The following is an 18565-nucleotide window of genomic DNA, read 5'->3' on the forward strand; positions in this document are numbered from 1 at the left end:
TAATACAAGCCTATGATCTCTCCCTCCCATCGATCTTGATGTGTAGAACAATTTAGAGAGCAGTATTGTTAATGACAGACACATTAATATGCAATACAAAGGTGAAAGGATATATGTCACGTCTGATGTGGTATCATTATTTGAAACGCATGCAATAGATAGCATTCAGAACCCATTCAACTACCAATTATAACTGAATATATAAAACTTGTTACTGATTTGATTCCAAATTTATTGTACAAAAGACCTTACTCCAGTCAGTCACAGTGTTATATGATAAGATTTCATCATTAGTGCTTCTTTGTTCATCCAGACATTCTTCTCAAAGCCCCTGTGGGGATAGAGGTTTTATCTTAGCTCAGCTCTAAGTCAGGTCCCAAAATATGCCTTTCAAATGTATTTTGATAGTGCCAGGTGATTACACATAAAGGCATTTGCAGACAAACGCGCCAGCCTCTGAGAGCACGAAAAGCATCAATGTGCTTCTGTGCTCATTTATGCATGTCTCTGCCTTTACAAGTGTATTCACCAGGCTAATGTGTAATGTGTAAATAAATTTTTTCCCCACAGTGAAAATGCTTAACCCACAAAAACTAATAGTGCTTTTAACATTTTGGAAGCTGTCATTTTTTAAAGTTAATCACTGAGTGTTGACAATGATGGCAGATGACCGTACAAGTCCCTTTATTATTGACACTTGCAACGTGCCACAGATTTCATTGCTGTCCGTCTGAAAAGGAATCCACATGGAGCAGTCATTTTTATATACCAAAAGTGGCAGTCGTTGTAGTGCAATGAATGCAAACAGAAAGATTGAAGAAGAAAATGAAACTTTACTTAGTTACTTGGTTAGTTTCTCATGTCATTAGATCCAAAACTGTGAGATACAGCCCCTCCCCCCAGTTCCGTCACCAAAACATTGTGAGGGAAGCGTGATTAAATCAATTGTTCCATCCTGCCACAATAACTTCTTTTGGAACATACTGGTTTCATTTCTAGTTACTTAGCCAGCAAAGCAAAAAAAAAAAAAAAAAGGGACTTAATTCAGATGATTTTGTTTGAAGACATGGTGTACCTAAAATGGTGTACCTGGAGTCTGATTCTGGGGTGGTGTGTGAGATACTAGTGATGTTCTGGGAGCTGTCCTCTTTTGCCTGGGAGGTCTTGCTTCATACTTTCTTGACCCCCTAATGTCTCCTTCATCACCCACTGCCACCCACCCCCATCCCCTTCCCAAGCCAAGTAATAATTTACCCCCAACTGATACAACCTCCCACCCTGTGTCTCCTCTTCAGCCTTCTTATTCTCCACCATAATTTACTCTGTCACCCTGACCTCCCAGCCGTTAGCCATTCCAAACAAACCACCACTCATGGATGGAGCCAAATGAGCCAAGATGTCAACCATTCTTCTTGTTGTTTGCCCCAGCTCAGATGAAGGCCAGTGGCCTGACAGCAAGAGGTCAATCACACCCATCCCACACCCTCTCTATCCAACCCCCTGGTAACAAACTGCAAGAAGAACTTTCTGTGTGGTCAACAAAAGCTTTTTAGCAGCTGGACCCCAGCGATCAAACAGGGCACTTTATATTGGATTTGTGGCAGACTTAAAACATCTGGGTGAATTTACATCACAGAATATAACATCTTTGAGAGATCTCTGACTAGCTTGACTTATCTTTTCGCTTAGAAAAATATTTGTTGAATAATTACATAGTAGTTCAGTGGAGTGGAGCCTGTTTTCATTTCACTTAATCGGTTTGAATGATAGCATGATACGCAAACAGTCCCCAGATTTCAGACACTGCCAGTGCCCCTGGATCAACATCATAAGATAGATATCAAAGATAATGAGAGTGACGCAAAACAATTTAAATGTCCTTTTAAGTTATTTTCTCACATTTGTTTGTTTTTACCCACTTATAATTCATTTTAGAAATTGTGTTTGCTTTGGGGGCCTTTGGAAAGGGTGACTGTGTGAGCTAAATGGTTTAAGAAAAAGTACACTTAATTTTTAAATGAATGGTTGAAAATGAAACAGTTTTTTTTGCTTTGGTTTGTTTTTTTTTACTTAAATTCTTTGACATCTAACATAGAAAAAATTGTAAATGGTCTTAGAAGAAAAAGAAATAGACAGCCACTGCCACTGACCACCACCACTGGAATGCAACCACAGCTAGTGAAATATACCACAGCAGTAAAACTACCTACAGTACATCAATAGCCACTGAAGTGTGCCAAAACCTCCAAATAAATACATCCCTACTGTAGGCACCCTTCCACAGATCCTGCCATTCAACCAGGAAGTTGTGCACAGATGCATTATGGAATTTAAAAGTCATCACTCCATCTTACATAACAAACAAACACACCTTTTCACCTCTTATCTTGCAATTTCCTTCTCATGTGAACCACACAGACAGAGAGATAGTGGGATGGTATAACATGCAGCAGTGCCATGTATAGCACAATTTCATCAAGTCAGCACATTCCATGTAAGCAAAACACTAAATTCTCACCACAGTGTGCAGATAATACCTTCAACGAGTCATCTATTTGCCCTTGCTTCATGGAACATAGGAAAAAACAAATGTGGGCAACAACTGACCTGTGACTTAGGAAACAAATGTTGGGCAACAGATTTGAAACTGTAGCAGCAGCAGTGGCTTTCTAAGGGTCCAGGGGGTATTGGAAAGGATATCTGGTATAACATGGACATATTTTTGTGGATGGTTTCCACAGATAAATAAACACAGTTTACTGGCATGTCCTAAAAACGCCAATTACCTCACGTTAAACCAGAAAGCCTAACCCTCTCAGCAGTTCTTTATTACAGGAGTAAACACACTGTTGGAAAACACTTGTCCTAGTAAACTGCATGGCTTTTACATTTTACAAGGAAAAAACTCAGATTGGTTATTTCTCAAAGGTATGTAAGGGAGAATACACTGAGTTTATGGAGCTGATTAAGTGGCTTACCTGTCTGTATATTGGCGGACAGGGTCACTTAGGACCAGGCCATGAGGTGCATGGGTGAAGGCCGGTTGCCGCAACAGGCGGTAGCGCAGTGGCTGGCAATGCCGGCAAAGCATGCAGTCTGGCTTGGAGGCCAAGAGAGTGGCGTCAATCTCCAGGTGTTGCTCCATAGTGTAAAACTGTACCCCGTACACCTCCTCTTCAACATCCAGCTTCAGAGTTAGTGGGGTGTCACAAAAAACATTACTGGGGCCCAGTGAAATGTTGCCCCCGCCAACAGTCAGTAGCAAGATGTTATGGATAGCAGGGAGCGCCGTTTCCTCGGGGCTGAAAAATGTGACCCACACGGTCAAGGAGTCAGGTACCAGCGGGTAGGGGAACTCTAGTTGAAGCATGCAGCCCTGGTCAGGACACTCCGACAGGCCAACAACACCCTGCTCAATTCCTGCATTGGGACTCCACGTGCGCACACTTGGTTCACATGCCTGCTCCACATCTGGAGGGCCTGTGGGATAAGATTACAAAACAGACAGTATGTAAACAACACACAGGCTTGAAAAAAAATCACAACCATTTGAACATCATTTCAGCCAGTTCCTACATTTGAGTCATCACCGTTGAATGACATTAAAGATGTGTGATGATTACAACAAAACATGCTGCAGTTGGATTCATTGGGAAATTGCGATTTGTTTTTTATTTATTTGTTTTATTTTACATGCAAGATGGTTTTTATGCTAAATTTCAAATGCTAATGGCATGTTTATGACCACTGGCAGATACAGAGATGTTTTCTGGTGTATCTGCAGGCCTTGCGACATCAAGGTTGAGGTGAAACTGAGGGTTCATTGTGAGTCCATCTGCAGAGGAAAGGCAGAGCTGAGGTGTGTACCTTTTGAGAGAGGCCCTGTTAAGGGTTCTCACTTCAGCCCAGTCATTACAACCTCAAACAGTCACACTCCAGCCATATTTGGAGTCCACACACAGCAAACTCGCATTATCCCAAGTGACGTACACTAACATTCATCAAGCACTTTTAGAAGCCAGCAAGCGGCAGACACTATGTTCTCCCTTGGTTTTCTTTTGTGCAATTCCAAGCTGGCAACCAACGAAGCCATTTGCTAACCTCATTTCTGGGCACCGTGCAAAATTCCAGTGTTTAATCAAGTGAGGACTGAATATGGTTTCCAAGCCACATTATCTCAACACATTTATTATTGTACTGTAAGAGTGTGTGTGGCCAGAGTGAAGGTGAATTAAAGAAAGAGAAAGGGAGTTAGGGAAAACGAGAAGAGAAGGCAAAAGCAGGAAGGCTGGAAGAGAAAGAACTAAGGTGCTCCAGGAGTTTGGCTTTGTTCGGTTTACGCAGACCTGGCTTTCTTAGTAAATTTTCATCGAGTTCGCAGGCAAAGAAGCTGTGGCCACTGAAAATATTTTGTAATGTCAGCTGTCATGATGGGCTTCATTCCTGCTCTGGCACTGTTGTTAATGTTGGAGATTTAGAAGGAGACATAGTAGGTGTGTCATCCATTGTGTAACTCAAGGCGAAATAAACTGTATTACAGCCAAGCAGGGATGTATCTATGACTGACAATTCAATTATTCTGAGTAAGGGAGTTGAATAAGTATCAAAAGCACATTGATTTGTGTGTACACTTCCTCATAGAAGAAAGACCCACCTGGGACCAGTTGTCAAAACTTACTATGAAAGGATAAAAAAGCGGGTTTTTATATCATTCGACACAAGATGTCCCAAAAATAAATCTCTTGTTTTCATATCTAACCTGTCTTGTTTATTCATTCCTTGCAGACGAAAGAAGCATCAAGGTGAGTGAACTATAAAGGCACAAGCCTTGAATATGAGCTTTTCACACTATATGTGCGGAGAGCAGAGTAATCTAGGAACTGAATAATGGGCGTCAAGCATCGACTTTATCTTAAACTTCATACCAAAGTTCATGATTTCAAACATCTCCATTTTATCGTTCTTGAAGTGTGCAATGTATTGCTTTGAGTCCAATAACAAGTAGTGGCTTTGGTGGATTTTTGTGGAGTAAAGCTTTGACAAACTTTACATTAAAACATCCATACATAGATCTGAATGTTTCAGCATTTTGCAGCTAATTGGAGGCAGTCTAAGGAATATTTATAGCATGGGCTCTTCTGAACTGTGTTAGTGCTGTTGTTGGTCCTTTAGCTTTGTTCTGTGGTGGCAAAGCCAAGTGTGTGCCTGAGTGCAACATAATGTAAATTGTCAGTGAATTAAAAAAAAAAAAAAATGACCAACTGCAGAGACTGACAGTAACATAGGTGCATATCTTTAAAAAGAATAAAATTGTGCTAATTTTTACCGATGTTCCTGAATTTTTTATTTGGATCACATCTTGAGATCGTTCTTTAGGGTGATTTTGAAATCAGCTGAGTATCGCTGCTTGTCAAAAAAAAAAAAAAATGCAAAAGGCTTCAGAGTATGAGATGAGTTGGAAGTGACAACAGGAACTTAGGACCAAAATTATGTAACAGCTGGTACAACCTAGCAATGTTTCCTACTGGTTTGGGTTTTGTTGGCAGCAGTAAACTCCAACACAGTGATGAATGTGTTTTCGTTTAAATGCCTTAACACATCACAGTGAATTGAAAAATCTAAAAGTTCATAATAGGAACAATTTATTACATTTTTTGAAGTGATCAACTAAACAGAAGAGAAAACACATTTACAAGAAAACATATGAATGCATGAATTTGTTTTTTGACTTTTTGTTTTTGAAGTTGAGCTGCATTTTTCCCAGACCTTACAAATGGATTAGTGTGTTTTCTATTTCAAGCTTTTATTTTCAGTCCTTCTCAAACATTCTCGTCATACTTTAACATTTACAAGCCTATTAAAACTAGTTAAAAATATCTGATGCAAGATAAAGGGCTTTTTGAGATATCAAAAGGACATAAAACTAAAAGATTAATTTGGTGATGTATAAGTCCCGAATAGCTGCTGGTGCCGGACCAGTACCATCCCTGTGCTCTGAAGGATCACACTAATCCAAGAAAAGTCCAGAGAGCGGGATGAATAAACAGACAGGGATATGTCCGGGCATGCACACTTTATGCTTTCTAAGAAGTGTCTGGGTCTGGCTCTCACTATCTATGACTCACTGTCACACACAGTTACACACTCCCTCACTTAGAAGGCATACATCAACCCCCTCCAATCCTTTAGCTTCGACATACACACAAACAGAGACACTTTGCAGACACACTTACGCCCTTTATAAAGCCAACAGCTCGCGAATCAATGTCACGTCACGTTAACACCCCATGAAACATTGATACCAGAGATAGAAACTCAGTTATCTTGTAAAATTACTGTTGAAATGGCAATTGGCACATGGTTCCAGTGACCAAATGCAAAGAATAAATTCCTCTGTAGTTGACCAGTATTTTTAATTTTATTAACACAACTTAAACACAAACTTGGTGGATTTCAAAGGGAGCACAACAGCAAAAAGATTTATCCATTCAAGTTGAGAAATGTTGCAGATAAATGAATATGATCCATTAATCTTGAGTTCATTTAGTCAGATTGCCAATATGTTTTAATTCCAACAGGAAGAATGAAAAAAGCCTCTTTCTTTGATCACTTTCAGCCTTTTCATTCAATAGTGCCAGTCGTGTGACAGAAATGAAAGACAGTAAATGATAAATTTAACAAAAGGAAACCATCAACGTGTCAAGGAAGACTAACAATTTCATTAACACTGCTCACTCGACTATGGCTATTTGGCAAAACCATATATTATCAGGAAGGGGAATACTGTGTTGTAGACTGTAAATACAAATTATGCTCCTTCTTGGTGTCTTAGAAAATGCGTACAAAAGGACATGGACATACCATCCTGGACCTTTCCACTTCCAGTCACACACACTGCTGGTTTTAATCAATCCAGGATCCTCCCTTGTTAATGTTGCTAACCACATGCAATTTTCTTAACTATCTTGGGCGGTTTCTACCACTCCCAATCTTTTACCCCCTCCCGAAGTCTATATCAATGTGAGTTTTTGCTCTCTTGTTTTTTTTCATTATTGTTTTTACCCCAGGCAATATTTCTCCTAGGCATAGATTTGCAAAGATTTATGAGAGGTTTGCCGGTTTAGTATTTCCCAGTCAAGTTGCGTGAAAAGATAGTTCACAATCCTAAACAGGTGCCATGAATACCAATAAAAACAAGAAGACAAAATGAAGGATGTCACAAATACATGTGGGTTCATCTTCAATATCTAATAAAAGTGCGTTCCAATACTTCATATTCCACTATTTTATTTGGTGGAATCTGCAGAGTTCATAGTTTGCCAGAATGTCCAGCAGACATAAATGCTGGACACATATGCACTATCACAGCAGGACAGCAGCTGTGGTATCCAGTGAGAAGCTGGCCCAAGCAGAGCTTACAGAGAAAGAGGAGCTGCCTCAAACAGGGACCCAGTCCAAGAGGGAAAACAGAGCACAGTTTACTCACACAGCATATTAGACAAGTCCAGGCTTGCCTCTGGTACACATATAAAAGCCACTTTATCCAGTGGAAGGCAGCTTTATTAATTTTCAAACCTATATATTTCTTTTTCACCTTTCTTTTCCAGCTTAGTTTCACGATTGACACCCCATATGCGGTTTGATTCACCGTCCACTCTGAAAGTAAGTTTTATGTAACCATAAAATTGACTCAGTACTACTAATAGCTCCTTTTAAAATTGATTTTAGGGCTAATATGTTAAAAAAAAAAAAAAAAAAAAAAACATGCTTAAGTAAAGTTTTATCAGAAGCAAACAGTGCGTCCCTGGCTGGCAGAATTTTTATGAATGTTATAACGCCACCTTTGTCACTAATTCTGGTCCTTTGCTAAAATAGTAAGGGGTATATAGCTTCTATTTTTAATGTATACTCTAAGAAAAAGCAGCCAAAAGATGAAGTTTTTATCAAATAAAGATGATTATTTAGTTACCTGTTAGTTGTTATACCATTTGAACAGTGCAACAGCTTGAATTACTTGATAAAGTATTTTAGAAACACTGTTGTTTTGGTGTTTTGGATGGGTGACATGTAATTATCAAACAGTGATGCTGTTTGTTTATTCTGAAACATTTCAGATCAGTCTGTTCTGGATCTCTCAGAGCAAAAATCTGGTTAAGAACAAGAAGAAAGTTTCTGTCCAAATAAAAACAGAAAATATTTTAATTTAAATTACACGCAAATATCAAATAAACCACATAGAAATGATGATGCATGATATCTATATGATGTATATGGGTATAGGTGTGTATGTATGTGCATATTTTGTATATGAATAGCAGCATTTTTGAGTCATTACTAATTTTTTTTTCGATTTTATTCCTCTATCTGGTTTGATGACTGGATTTGATGCTACAGACAGAAAAGTGCCACATGTGTGACACCTTTTTTTTTTTCTCTTTTTTCCTTTTACTTAAATTTAAAGTTTAATAGCAAAAGAAGAAAGCTGGCAGCAACTACAGTGATCACTTGTTACAACGAAGGTACACATGACATGTCAAACCTTGGAACAGATGGGACACAGCAGCAGAAGACCTCACTGAGTGGCCCTCCTGTCAGCTACTGACAGGAAACTGAGGCTACAGTTTAAAGTTGCCTGGTTTGGAAAGTTTTTATTTCAGCTCCAACCCTGAGACGGTAACATCAGAATTAGTCAGAAACAACATAAAAGTGTGGATCCTTCCCGTGATTCAGGTTGATGGTATAATGATCACACGGTACCAACAGAAGATTGTTTCAACACTGCAGCCTTCTTAAGTAATGTTGTCAATCATGTTCATCCCTTTATGATTACACTGTAACCATGTGCACCACGTCACGAAGCTTAAATCTTCTCAAACTGGTTCCTTAATTATGGCAATTCCAGTTCACTGTACTCCAATGGGTTCCAGTCACCAGATCTCAATCCAGTAGAGCACTTTTAGGATGTAGTGGAATGAGAGATATGAATCATGGATGTTCAAACCCCAAACAAATCTGCAGCAACTGTATGATGCTGTCATGTCAATATGGAGAAAAATCTCTGAGGAATATTCCCCACACCTAGCAGACTTTACACCATTGAAAACCATCTTCTTTTAACTGTTATAGGGCAAATAGGGCATGGGTGAGGGTGGTTGTGGGTGGGTGAAAGGGGATGTGTATGTGTGTTAGTGTTTTATCTATTTGATGTAAATTGTTTTATAATGTAAAGCACTTTGTATTGTTTTTAAGCACAAAAAGTGCTATACAAATAAAGTTTGATTTGATTTGATTTGATTTGATTTGATTTTAAAAAGGGGATTCATACCTGCTCCTAGCAGTAAAGTGACCGGTGAGTGTATGTTTATTCAGAATGTATTTCTCAGTGATCCTTTTTGGGCATAACTACAATGTATTGCATTCACATTTTGGGCTATATGTTAAAAATATTGAGGCAGGTGTTTACTGATATGCCCCCAATGTGCCTTTTATGGCAACAGAAACAGATCTACTGTATTTTTCTGTATCACCTGTGACACTTTCAAAATCATCTTTTAAAGGTTTTCGTTCCTTTTTCGCCCATATATTCAAAATGATTTAGAAAGCAAAAGATATCCTAACTTGGCTTTTAGGCATTTCTGCTAAAGTGTAAAAGCAGAATGAAGAGGATAGGTAAACAAAAGTATCACTGAGCTCCGCTGGCGGCAGACAACATCATTACTCACAATCTAAAACTCATTTGTATTTAGGTAACAAAACGAAAATGGCTATGTACTATAACTAGACAGGTGTTACCACCGTTAGAGTAGCTTGTTTATGTATGTGCATTTAACTTATGCCAGATGGTGTTTGGGAAAATGTGTGCATTCATGTGATTATGTTGCAGTGTCGGAGCTCGGCTCACAGTTGACGAGCTCAGCTCAATTCAACCTTATGATGATTTGCTGGAGAGGTGGTGCATGGCCAAAATAAAAAGCACACATTAAATGTTGGTGAGGATCTGTAAATGTTTATATAATTAAGTCACACCAGCAGCTTGTGAGCATGCGCAACATTCAGCTGCTTGGGGATCCAGGCGGCTAGAGGGTCCCTAAGGGTCTAACTCCCCCACCCCCACCTCTTCCCCCTTTAAATAACAAATTTGTTTAGACAATTTGCAAAGACAGGAATGAATAAATAAATAATTAAAATAAACAAATAAACACCAGCAAATAGCCACTGTGCTAACCATCATCGTTGTAAGATTATGCTTTTTAGTGTCATTAGTTCAGGATTTGGCCCGATTGGACAAAAATATCTTTAGTTGAGTCCAAATAACTTCTTATTTATAGAACTAGTTTTCAAAACAAACACCAGCCACTAATGATTTTACTTACATGCCTTTAGCTGGACACAACCTGCACTATGCTAACTGCTAGATCCAGCACACAGTTCAGGGAGAACATGCAGGAGTGAAATAGGTACTTTTAATAACTTCTAATAGCCTTATTTTAGATTGTATAACATATTTCACAACATTTTGTCCATTTAAAAGTGTACATTCTGGCATTAATGAATACAAGAGAGAAAGTATTTTAGGTGTTACTCTGTCCCATTCTTCCTATTCCCATTTTTGTTTTAAAATTCTCCATATTTTCTCTCAGAAGAACAAGTGAGAATTGCAGACAAGTCAGCCTGACACCTGGATCATATTTTTCTTATGCTATGCCTTTGTAATTATTGCATGGTGTGTTTTTTGTTAAGTTTTTGTTAGAAAATGTCTGGACATCTCAGGAATAAGGTGTATATGCTGCACTAAAATCTCATTGTACTTTTCTCTATTAATGCTGGAAAAACAGAAGTATAAATCAATGCAAAATGCACTGTTATAAGCCCACACCATAATAAACCCGATCTTCCAGACCAATAAAAGTTCTGGATTGTTTCTTTCATCTTTGGTCAGGAGCAAACAAATCCCATTTCTTCCAAACAATATCAGGAATACTAATTTGTCTCTCCACGGAGGAACATCTCCCTACAGGAGGCACAGGACGTAAGACACAAGGCACAAGTCAATGTGCTGCTTTTTGATTACAACACGTGGAAAATATCATACAAGGCTCTTTGTTGACGTGTGTGTGTGTTGATATCAATAACGTATGAAAGAATTGCTGTAAATAGAAGGAGGCATAATATCCAGATAAGGATTTTTGATGACTGAAATACTTATTCTCTGATGGATGCCATGTGGATGTTCCTGTTCTCTAGCTTGGATAATCAAAATTGCTCTTTTTCAACAACGTAGCTAATTGCTGTGTTTACGGCATTCAAAAATTGGGGATTTATAGCAATGAACTTTAAACTTGGTTTCAGGCCTATGCCCTCATGTGGGAATTATGGTACTGTTCACCACCTTCCACTGGGAAATGACCTCCGTGATACTTCCATATTGTCCCACGGCCCAAGTGTCATGCAACTGGTGAGTCATTTGCATTTTTTGAGGTTGAGTCAGTCACAGAAACTTGTGCATGAAGTATTGACAGAAAAAAAGCAAACCCTGGATAAACCTCAAATCAGAGGTCTGTAGATAAATCTGTAGATTACTGCAGATTAAAGAGTGTTTGTTTCTGCTTTTATGTAAGATTTGAATTAGTAGAAAAAGCTTATCATTAAAATATTACTTATATTAGGACTGTTAGTTATCAGCAAAGTACTGTTGATATTCCAACAACATCCTAATGTGAAAATCAATTCAACTCCACAATAGTAGCATGCAAAGCAATGAAACATGACATAAATCAATTTAATATGAAATACCCAGCTGTACCTTCAGCTTCTCGTGGGGACCAGTGTCCAGAAGGGGCGCATGGTCGTGGAGATGAAGAGTTGAAGGCATACTGCAGAAGAACTCGCCCCTCAGTACATTTATCACACACTGATCCCACTTCTCTAGGAAACCAACAGGCAGGAACAGCAACCAACTTAGATACAGGCCAAACACAGCTAACTTATATGCTATAAAAGGATATAGTAAGGATGGCAACAGCGCAGCAAAAGAAATTAGTTTGTAGATGCTTATTTTTGGACATATAAAATCTCGTTTCAAATAAAATTATGTTCCCATCACGTTAAATCAAATCAGCATTAAATCCCTCTCTGTTTCACAGTTGGCAATATCTACAGTAGTTCATTTCACCTGTTGTAAAAGTGTCCAGAAATTGGTGGAAACCATTCCACGGTGATGGAATTATGATGCTGCTCTACTACTTGGGGTGCCATTGGTACTGGGGGAGGTTTGGAGTCCGGTTGCCATGTCTGGTAAATCAGATCCAGGTAGCAGTGCATCCTTGCAACCTGGTTTAGTGTGAATGAGTCTGTACAAGCATCATCTGTGGAAAATAAGAAAAAATAAGTTGGTTAATAGGATTTTAGATGAATTATCATTCATACAATCTGTTGATTTAAAAGAAAAAGAAGAAGGAAAAAAGGTAAGTGTCACCATTAAACATTTTTTAAACAAAGTTGCATGGAAATGCTTGCATTTTACAGGTCCAGGGAACTGGAATAAAAAAGCAACCTGCTTATATTTAGTTGGATTTTTTTTTTCTATTCAACTGAGACCAGAGAAAAAATCACCAGCATAAATCAAGAGCCATAAAAAGAAGTGCCTCCCGCTGTGTTTTTCCAATGCTTTTTTCCCAGCAAATTCCACACAACTCATGTGCACATGTACTCAACAAACTCCTCTGTTGTAATCTCTGCATATGACAGGCAAAGCTTTAAATTCCGCACAGGTGAGTAGTAAAAGCCATGTAGAGAACCCGGTCTTACCTGCATAACTCATGTAGTTGTTAAATGGCGTGTGTGTGAACTGACGACAGCCACAGGTTTCATTGCCCGGGTTGGGGTCATTGCAGCCTTTGTATTTGGGTGTGGGGTTGGTGTCTGCACACAAGTCTCCAGTCTCCATTGAGGGCTCAGTTTCCAAACATGCATCATTACATGATTCAATTTCAGATATGCCTCGAAACACATGGTATAAGCCGAGGCTATGGCCAATCTCATGGACCATTGTGTCAGTGTGACCAAACGTCCCGTAGAAGGAAGGATTCAACACAATCCCACCTGAAAAAGTACAGACAAGGCTGTCAGTGCATGCATATTGAACACAAAACACAACTTCCTTTTACAGATGTAGCTGCGACACTAGAGTTAGATTCAGCCAATCCATTATTAATGAGCCTCCTCATCTTCATTAACAACTACTTCTCTGTGATGGAGATAGAGAGCTTTAGGTTTAAACTGTAGTTACTCAAGCTCAACAATCTAGTGGTGCTAAAGACGGGATGTGTGTTTACAGTATGTTGTGTATGTCAGCCCGCATGCATGAATGAATGTGTGTCTGTGTTTTTGTTTGTTTTTCTACCCAAATGCGTGAGGGCCTCTTTGTCCCACGGCCAAGTGGCAACCCCTGCCAGATCTTCATCAGAAGAATTGGCAAAGAAGACATTCAGGTGAGTCGAACCGTCCAATTGTAGAATCTCTTTCAGCTCTTTCACATCCAAATAGGCTCTAGAAAGTTTTAGATAAAGAAGAGAGAAAAGAATATATCACACAAAGTTGCTTGCTGTAAAAGGAGAAGGAACTCATCCTGAGCGAACATAGATTTTAACAAGACAAGATTTAAAAAAATAATAGTCCCAGCTAAAGGAGTGCACAAAGGTCATATCTTTAGGGAAACAAAAGACCTCATAGTTGGGTCTCTGCTTTAATGAAGTTTCAGGAGCACTGGCAGTTCCGGTGGTCCTCAAACCATAAGAATGTATGACCAAGACATGTTAAAACCAGTTGTGTTTTAACAAACTGGTGTTTTAACAAGTATGTCCAACGAATAAACACTTTAAATAAAACGTATTCTCCTTCTCAGTGTCTGGAGTGTGTTTCCTTTGTGACCAGAATAAAAGCTAAATCTGTCTGTCTGACAACCCCAACAAACCCTGTACATAGACCCCAGTTTTTTGTGACATTATTCAAATGTTTAACCTGTTTCTTTTAGTAAATTTTTAACCCTAACTATGTGGTTTTAACATATAATGCTGATTTTTTTTTTACTCCTAATATGGACACTTTGCAGCTGTGAGCAAAGCAGAAAAGTAAAGAACTGCAGACAGAGAAACAGAAGACTGCAAGGACCTTGGAAAACTGCGGCGTGATATTTTATTTTGAAGGAGCAGAAGTGTCTAAACATTTGACTGTTACAGTATATAGGACAAAGTGATGGTCTGGGACAGTATATCAGTGTAACGAGATATTCTTTTAGATGACTGCTCACCCCCACAGAGTAGGGTTTCTCAGAGACTACCTCCAGAATTTGGGAATGAAGAGGAATAACGGGATGCCTTGCATGTTTTTTCCTCATCCGTCGTGCACATTTTTAAGATCAGCTTCGGTGTGCCAAACTGACGTGCAACTGTTGAAGATTGGGATGCCATCCCATAGCAGTGTGTGACCAAGATGGAGATCAGGATGGGGAGGAGGAGTCAGCCTGTGGTGACTGCTTTTGTTCTGTCACATGTTCCTAAAGCCCCCTGTTTGTTAAACTGCTAAATTGCCTATATATCTTGTTTGTTTTTTGGGGGGTTTTTTTGGACTTCAATCACCCAATCCAATACAATGATGTCAAAGAAGAATCAACTGCAAAATTTAGAATTTGCAGAGCTGCGATGGACTGGCGAGCTGTCCAGGGTGTACTCTGCCTTTTGCCCAAACTGCTGGGATAGACTCCAGCTTCCCCAGGACCCTTCATCTGACAAAGCGCTTAGGATAATGAATGAATGAATGAATGAATGAATGAATTTTCCAAGACAGTTTGCTGAGAAAACAGTACTCACTTCTGCTGCTCATCCCACAAATGCATTGTTCTTACAAATGGACAAATATGGCTCCATTTCAAAGAGAATTAAACAGGCTTTCCAACAGGACTGATTTCCAAGAAGCATTGATGAAAAAAAAAAAAGAATTAATCCAACAAACACCAAGTTTTTGTGCTTAACTTAGAGAACTTAGGGATGATAAAGAACTAAAATAACAGACTGGAAAACCAAAGAAACAATGTTTGTTACCATCCAGATCTGTACTGTTCTAATTTTATTCTGTTTTGATTTTTATATTCATGTTCATTGTTTCTTTAGTTGTTTTTTTCTATTTTAACCGTTTGGATAGGTGATGTCATTTAAGCAGGAGATGTAGTTCAGGCAAAAAAAAAATCTGCCTAAAACGAGAAAACCTTCATTTATAAATGTTTTATACTGTTCACATTTTTGTTTTATAAATCGGAGGACCAAGTTCAACAACCATTAATGCAAGAAAATACATTTTTAAAAAAACAACAACAATAAAAAGCTAACACTTATCGATTAAAATGTTGTAATATTACAAGAGTGTGTGAAAAGGAAGCTCAAAGGCATTCTCCCATATTTGGTGCACTTACGCAGGAGGATTAATTCAGGAGGATCGCTTTTATATATGATACAAGGCTGCTGTTAAAAGCATTAAAGTAAATAAAAACCAATGCATGTTACAATTCATGGTCAGAAATGGACTTTTAAAAAACCTGTTATAAGAAGAATAATTTACTGGTACAAAACTTTGGCTGACTGGATCAGAAGTTTAAAGAGAAGGCAGCTGCTTCTCAATAAATAAACATTATCATAATCCAAAACAGACAAGATGACCTCACTTATCCTCCATCCTCCCTAAGTGAATATACATGCTTGATAGTTTTGTTTATCTTCAGGGCTTAATCAAACAAAATAATGTTGGCTTTACTATAGAATAATCGTGACTAATGAATCACTTGAGAAATACAACACTGTTCCAGTCACATAACTAGAAGCTATCAGAGTGTGTAGACCTGCACCAAGATAAAGTGTCACTCACCTGAGAGGATCCCCAAATGGCGCAACAGCCCACCCAGTTATCAGTCTCATGCCAATACTTTTTGTATACTTTAAGCTAATATCACAATCAGTTTCCATGATCAGGATAGATGTGACATGTTATTTAGAATCTTTGACCTTGGAAACATTTCTTAGACAATCAGAACAAAGTAAATGATTACAATAGTCCTGAAGTTATTGAAGAAATTCAAATTTTCTCTAATGGCTGCAATGTTAGCCTATTTAATATATAAAAATGATGTCACCTCTTTTTATTGTTTTTTGTTGTTGTTGTTTTGTTTGGGGGTTTTTTTGGGCCAATGATTGCCAATAGTAAAGAATCCTTTTTAAAAAATTCCTGGATCCAGGTTGTGAATTGAAATACCCCCTAAAAACTAAATTGCTTGTTCCTTATTCCATATCTGACATTTCCTGACAATGTTATCAAAATCCTTTCATAACTTTTCGAGCTATGTTGCTGCAGACAGACCAACCATCACTGAAAACATAACCTGAGCTTTGGCTGAGCTAATTATACACATTAAAATGTGTTTTAGAGGAGCTGATGCTACTGATGTAAATGAGACTGGATCTGATAACACTGAACCTGCCTGTTCCGTATGAAAAAACTGTTTCCTGAAGTCATCGCAGTTGCATTATCTTAATTCATTCTGTCTGATGTGTGATGTGTGAGTGATACTTTAGAAACTATGTCTACAATCTCAAACAGATACATGGAGGTATTTCTGGGTTAACTGATGTACACAGGAATATGAAGGAAAAGAAAGTTGATCTATTGTTAAACTCGAGTTGACTATTTTGATATATAACATTTTGCTGTTTTTTTAAAGCAACACTTTATAAGTTTCCAAAAGTAAAATTTGTTGCATTTGATTTGTTTGGACAGAATAGAGACCTTAGGCAATGTTCCCATCATCACAATAAAGCTGCATTTATCTTTAGGTTCCATATCTCAAGCTAGCAACTGGATATCAACACAGTGGTCATTTTGATCGTGCACTATGTCTGATTCAGCAAAGAAACACAAGAGGGCATTATTGGGGGGAAAAGACAGAAGGTAATGGAATAAGCCATCATGCATAGATCTGCCAAAATTCAGAAATGTTGCTTTAGTCTAAAATGCAAGCAAAAACATTTTTGTAAGCATGATTTACTTGTGGTTACATTTATTTTCTGATTTTGTTTCAATATGAAAAATACTCGGTTGGGTTTTGGATGTCATGTTTTGGGTTTACAAAGGAAATGTTATAGGTTTTGGTAACCTCTAACGTTTTATTTTCAGTGACAACAGCCACCATCTACATATTTAGTAGATGTTTTGTTATGTGAGTGAGCAGCTTTGCATGAATTAAACATGTATTGATGGTAGAAAACTATCTTCACAATTGACAGAAAAATATTCAAACATAACTAGATGTTTTTATTCTGATCTAACAATCTGTAAAATATGCTTACACAGACTATGGAGTGTGGGAAAACAGCAAATAGCTTGCATTTTTCTGTATTAAACACACATTATTATAAATGGAGTGAAATACTGGATAATGCTTTATACATATGAGTCCCTGAAGCATAACTTTTATCATTACTTGAATCTGCTTCTAATTATATCTGGCATTTATATTCCAAAAGCATCTCAGAGCATCTTCATTCAAGTCAGTCGGAGACTTTAATTAATTGTTCAGGTAGTCTGTCTCCCTGTGTATGACATACTGTTTTGTCTGAGGCCTTTGGAGTAGTGACGGCAGCACTAATGATTGCAATCACTCAACATAACAAGTTATCTTCCCAGCAGTGAAACTGTCATTCATTTTATTTACGCAAGCCCAGCTGGTGGTCCTGGCAAGCACAATCCACAAATCAATCTTCATGAGAGAATCAGTTATATGCTGCATATCGTTAGACTATCTTTGCTTAGAAAAACCTTCAAATATGACTGAGATCATTATGCTGTTAGCCTAACAATGTGCTGAGAGGAACGTTTATTGCTTCAGTTTCTTTGGCTTTTAAAAAGCTTTGGAAATATACACTCAGAGAAAACAAAAACACGAGTTTATGAGAAACAAAACATGACATTATTGGTCCCAAGATTCCAAATGAGATCTTCTCGATTTGTTTGTTCATTTTACCTAGTTTGTGTGACCCACTTGCCTTCCATATACGTATCTTGTACGCCTAAGATTAACTGCACTGAAACAAAACTCTTGTTTCCTCCAATAAAACAGCCCAGCAAGTCAATTCATTCACTTCTCTTTTTCTTTCTTGGACAAATGTGTTCTTCCTGGTGTAACACTATACTATAATCTGTAACTGGAACAAATAAAACTTAATTCCTTTGGCACACTTTGTTGAATCACAGCTTATTTTACCATCACACATTCTTAAGTCAGTGGTTATTGGTGGAATAATAATAAGTGGAGTTTTGTTTCCAGTGTGTTGGCATAAACAATTGAATGCCCTTAAATTGCATGAGCACATGTTTCTTTCTTTTTTTTTAAATTAGGTTCATATTTGCATTCATAAAATGATAGCTAAAGTTTGAAAAGATGTGCCAACATTGCAATATATGTATAAACACAAATGGTCATGAAATTTGTTTAGTTGAACCATCTTGCAAGTCATTATTCAAA

General features: G+C 38.0%; 1 protein-coding gene across 1 annotated transcript in view; it reads right to left on the reverse strand.

Moving 5' to 3' along the window:
- pappaa (pregnancy-associated plasma protein A, pappalysin 1a) overlaps positions 1-18565 on the reverse strand; it is a gene marked incomplete at both ends in the record, with an annotated part of 99496 nt that overhangs the window by 62707 nt on the left and 18224 nt on the right. Inside the window, 5 exons of the mRNA XM_079257267.1 lie at positions 2979-3480; positions 11804-11925; positions 12173-12365; positions 12808-13101; positions 13403-13548. Of these exons, the coding sequence (XP_079113393.1) occupies positions 2979-3480; positions 11804-11925; positions 12173-12365; positions 12808-13101; positions 13403-13548 (1257 nt within the window). The remainder of the gene's footprint in view (positions 1-2978; positions 3481-11803; positions 11926-12172; positions 12366-12807; positions 13102-13402; positions 13549-18565) is intronic.

Source organism: Telmatherina bonti, assembly GCF_933228915.1.
Source record: "Telmatherina bonti genome assembly, chromosome: 17".
NCBI lineage: Eukaryota > Metazoa > Chordata > Actinopteri > Atheriniformes > Telmatherinidae > Telmatherina > Telmatherina bonti.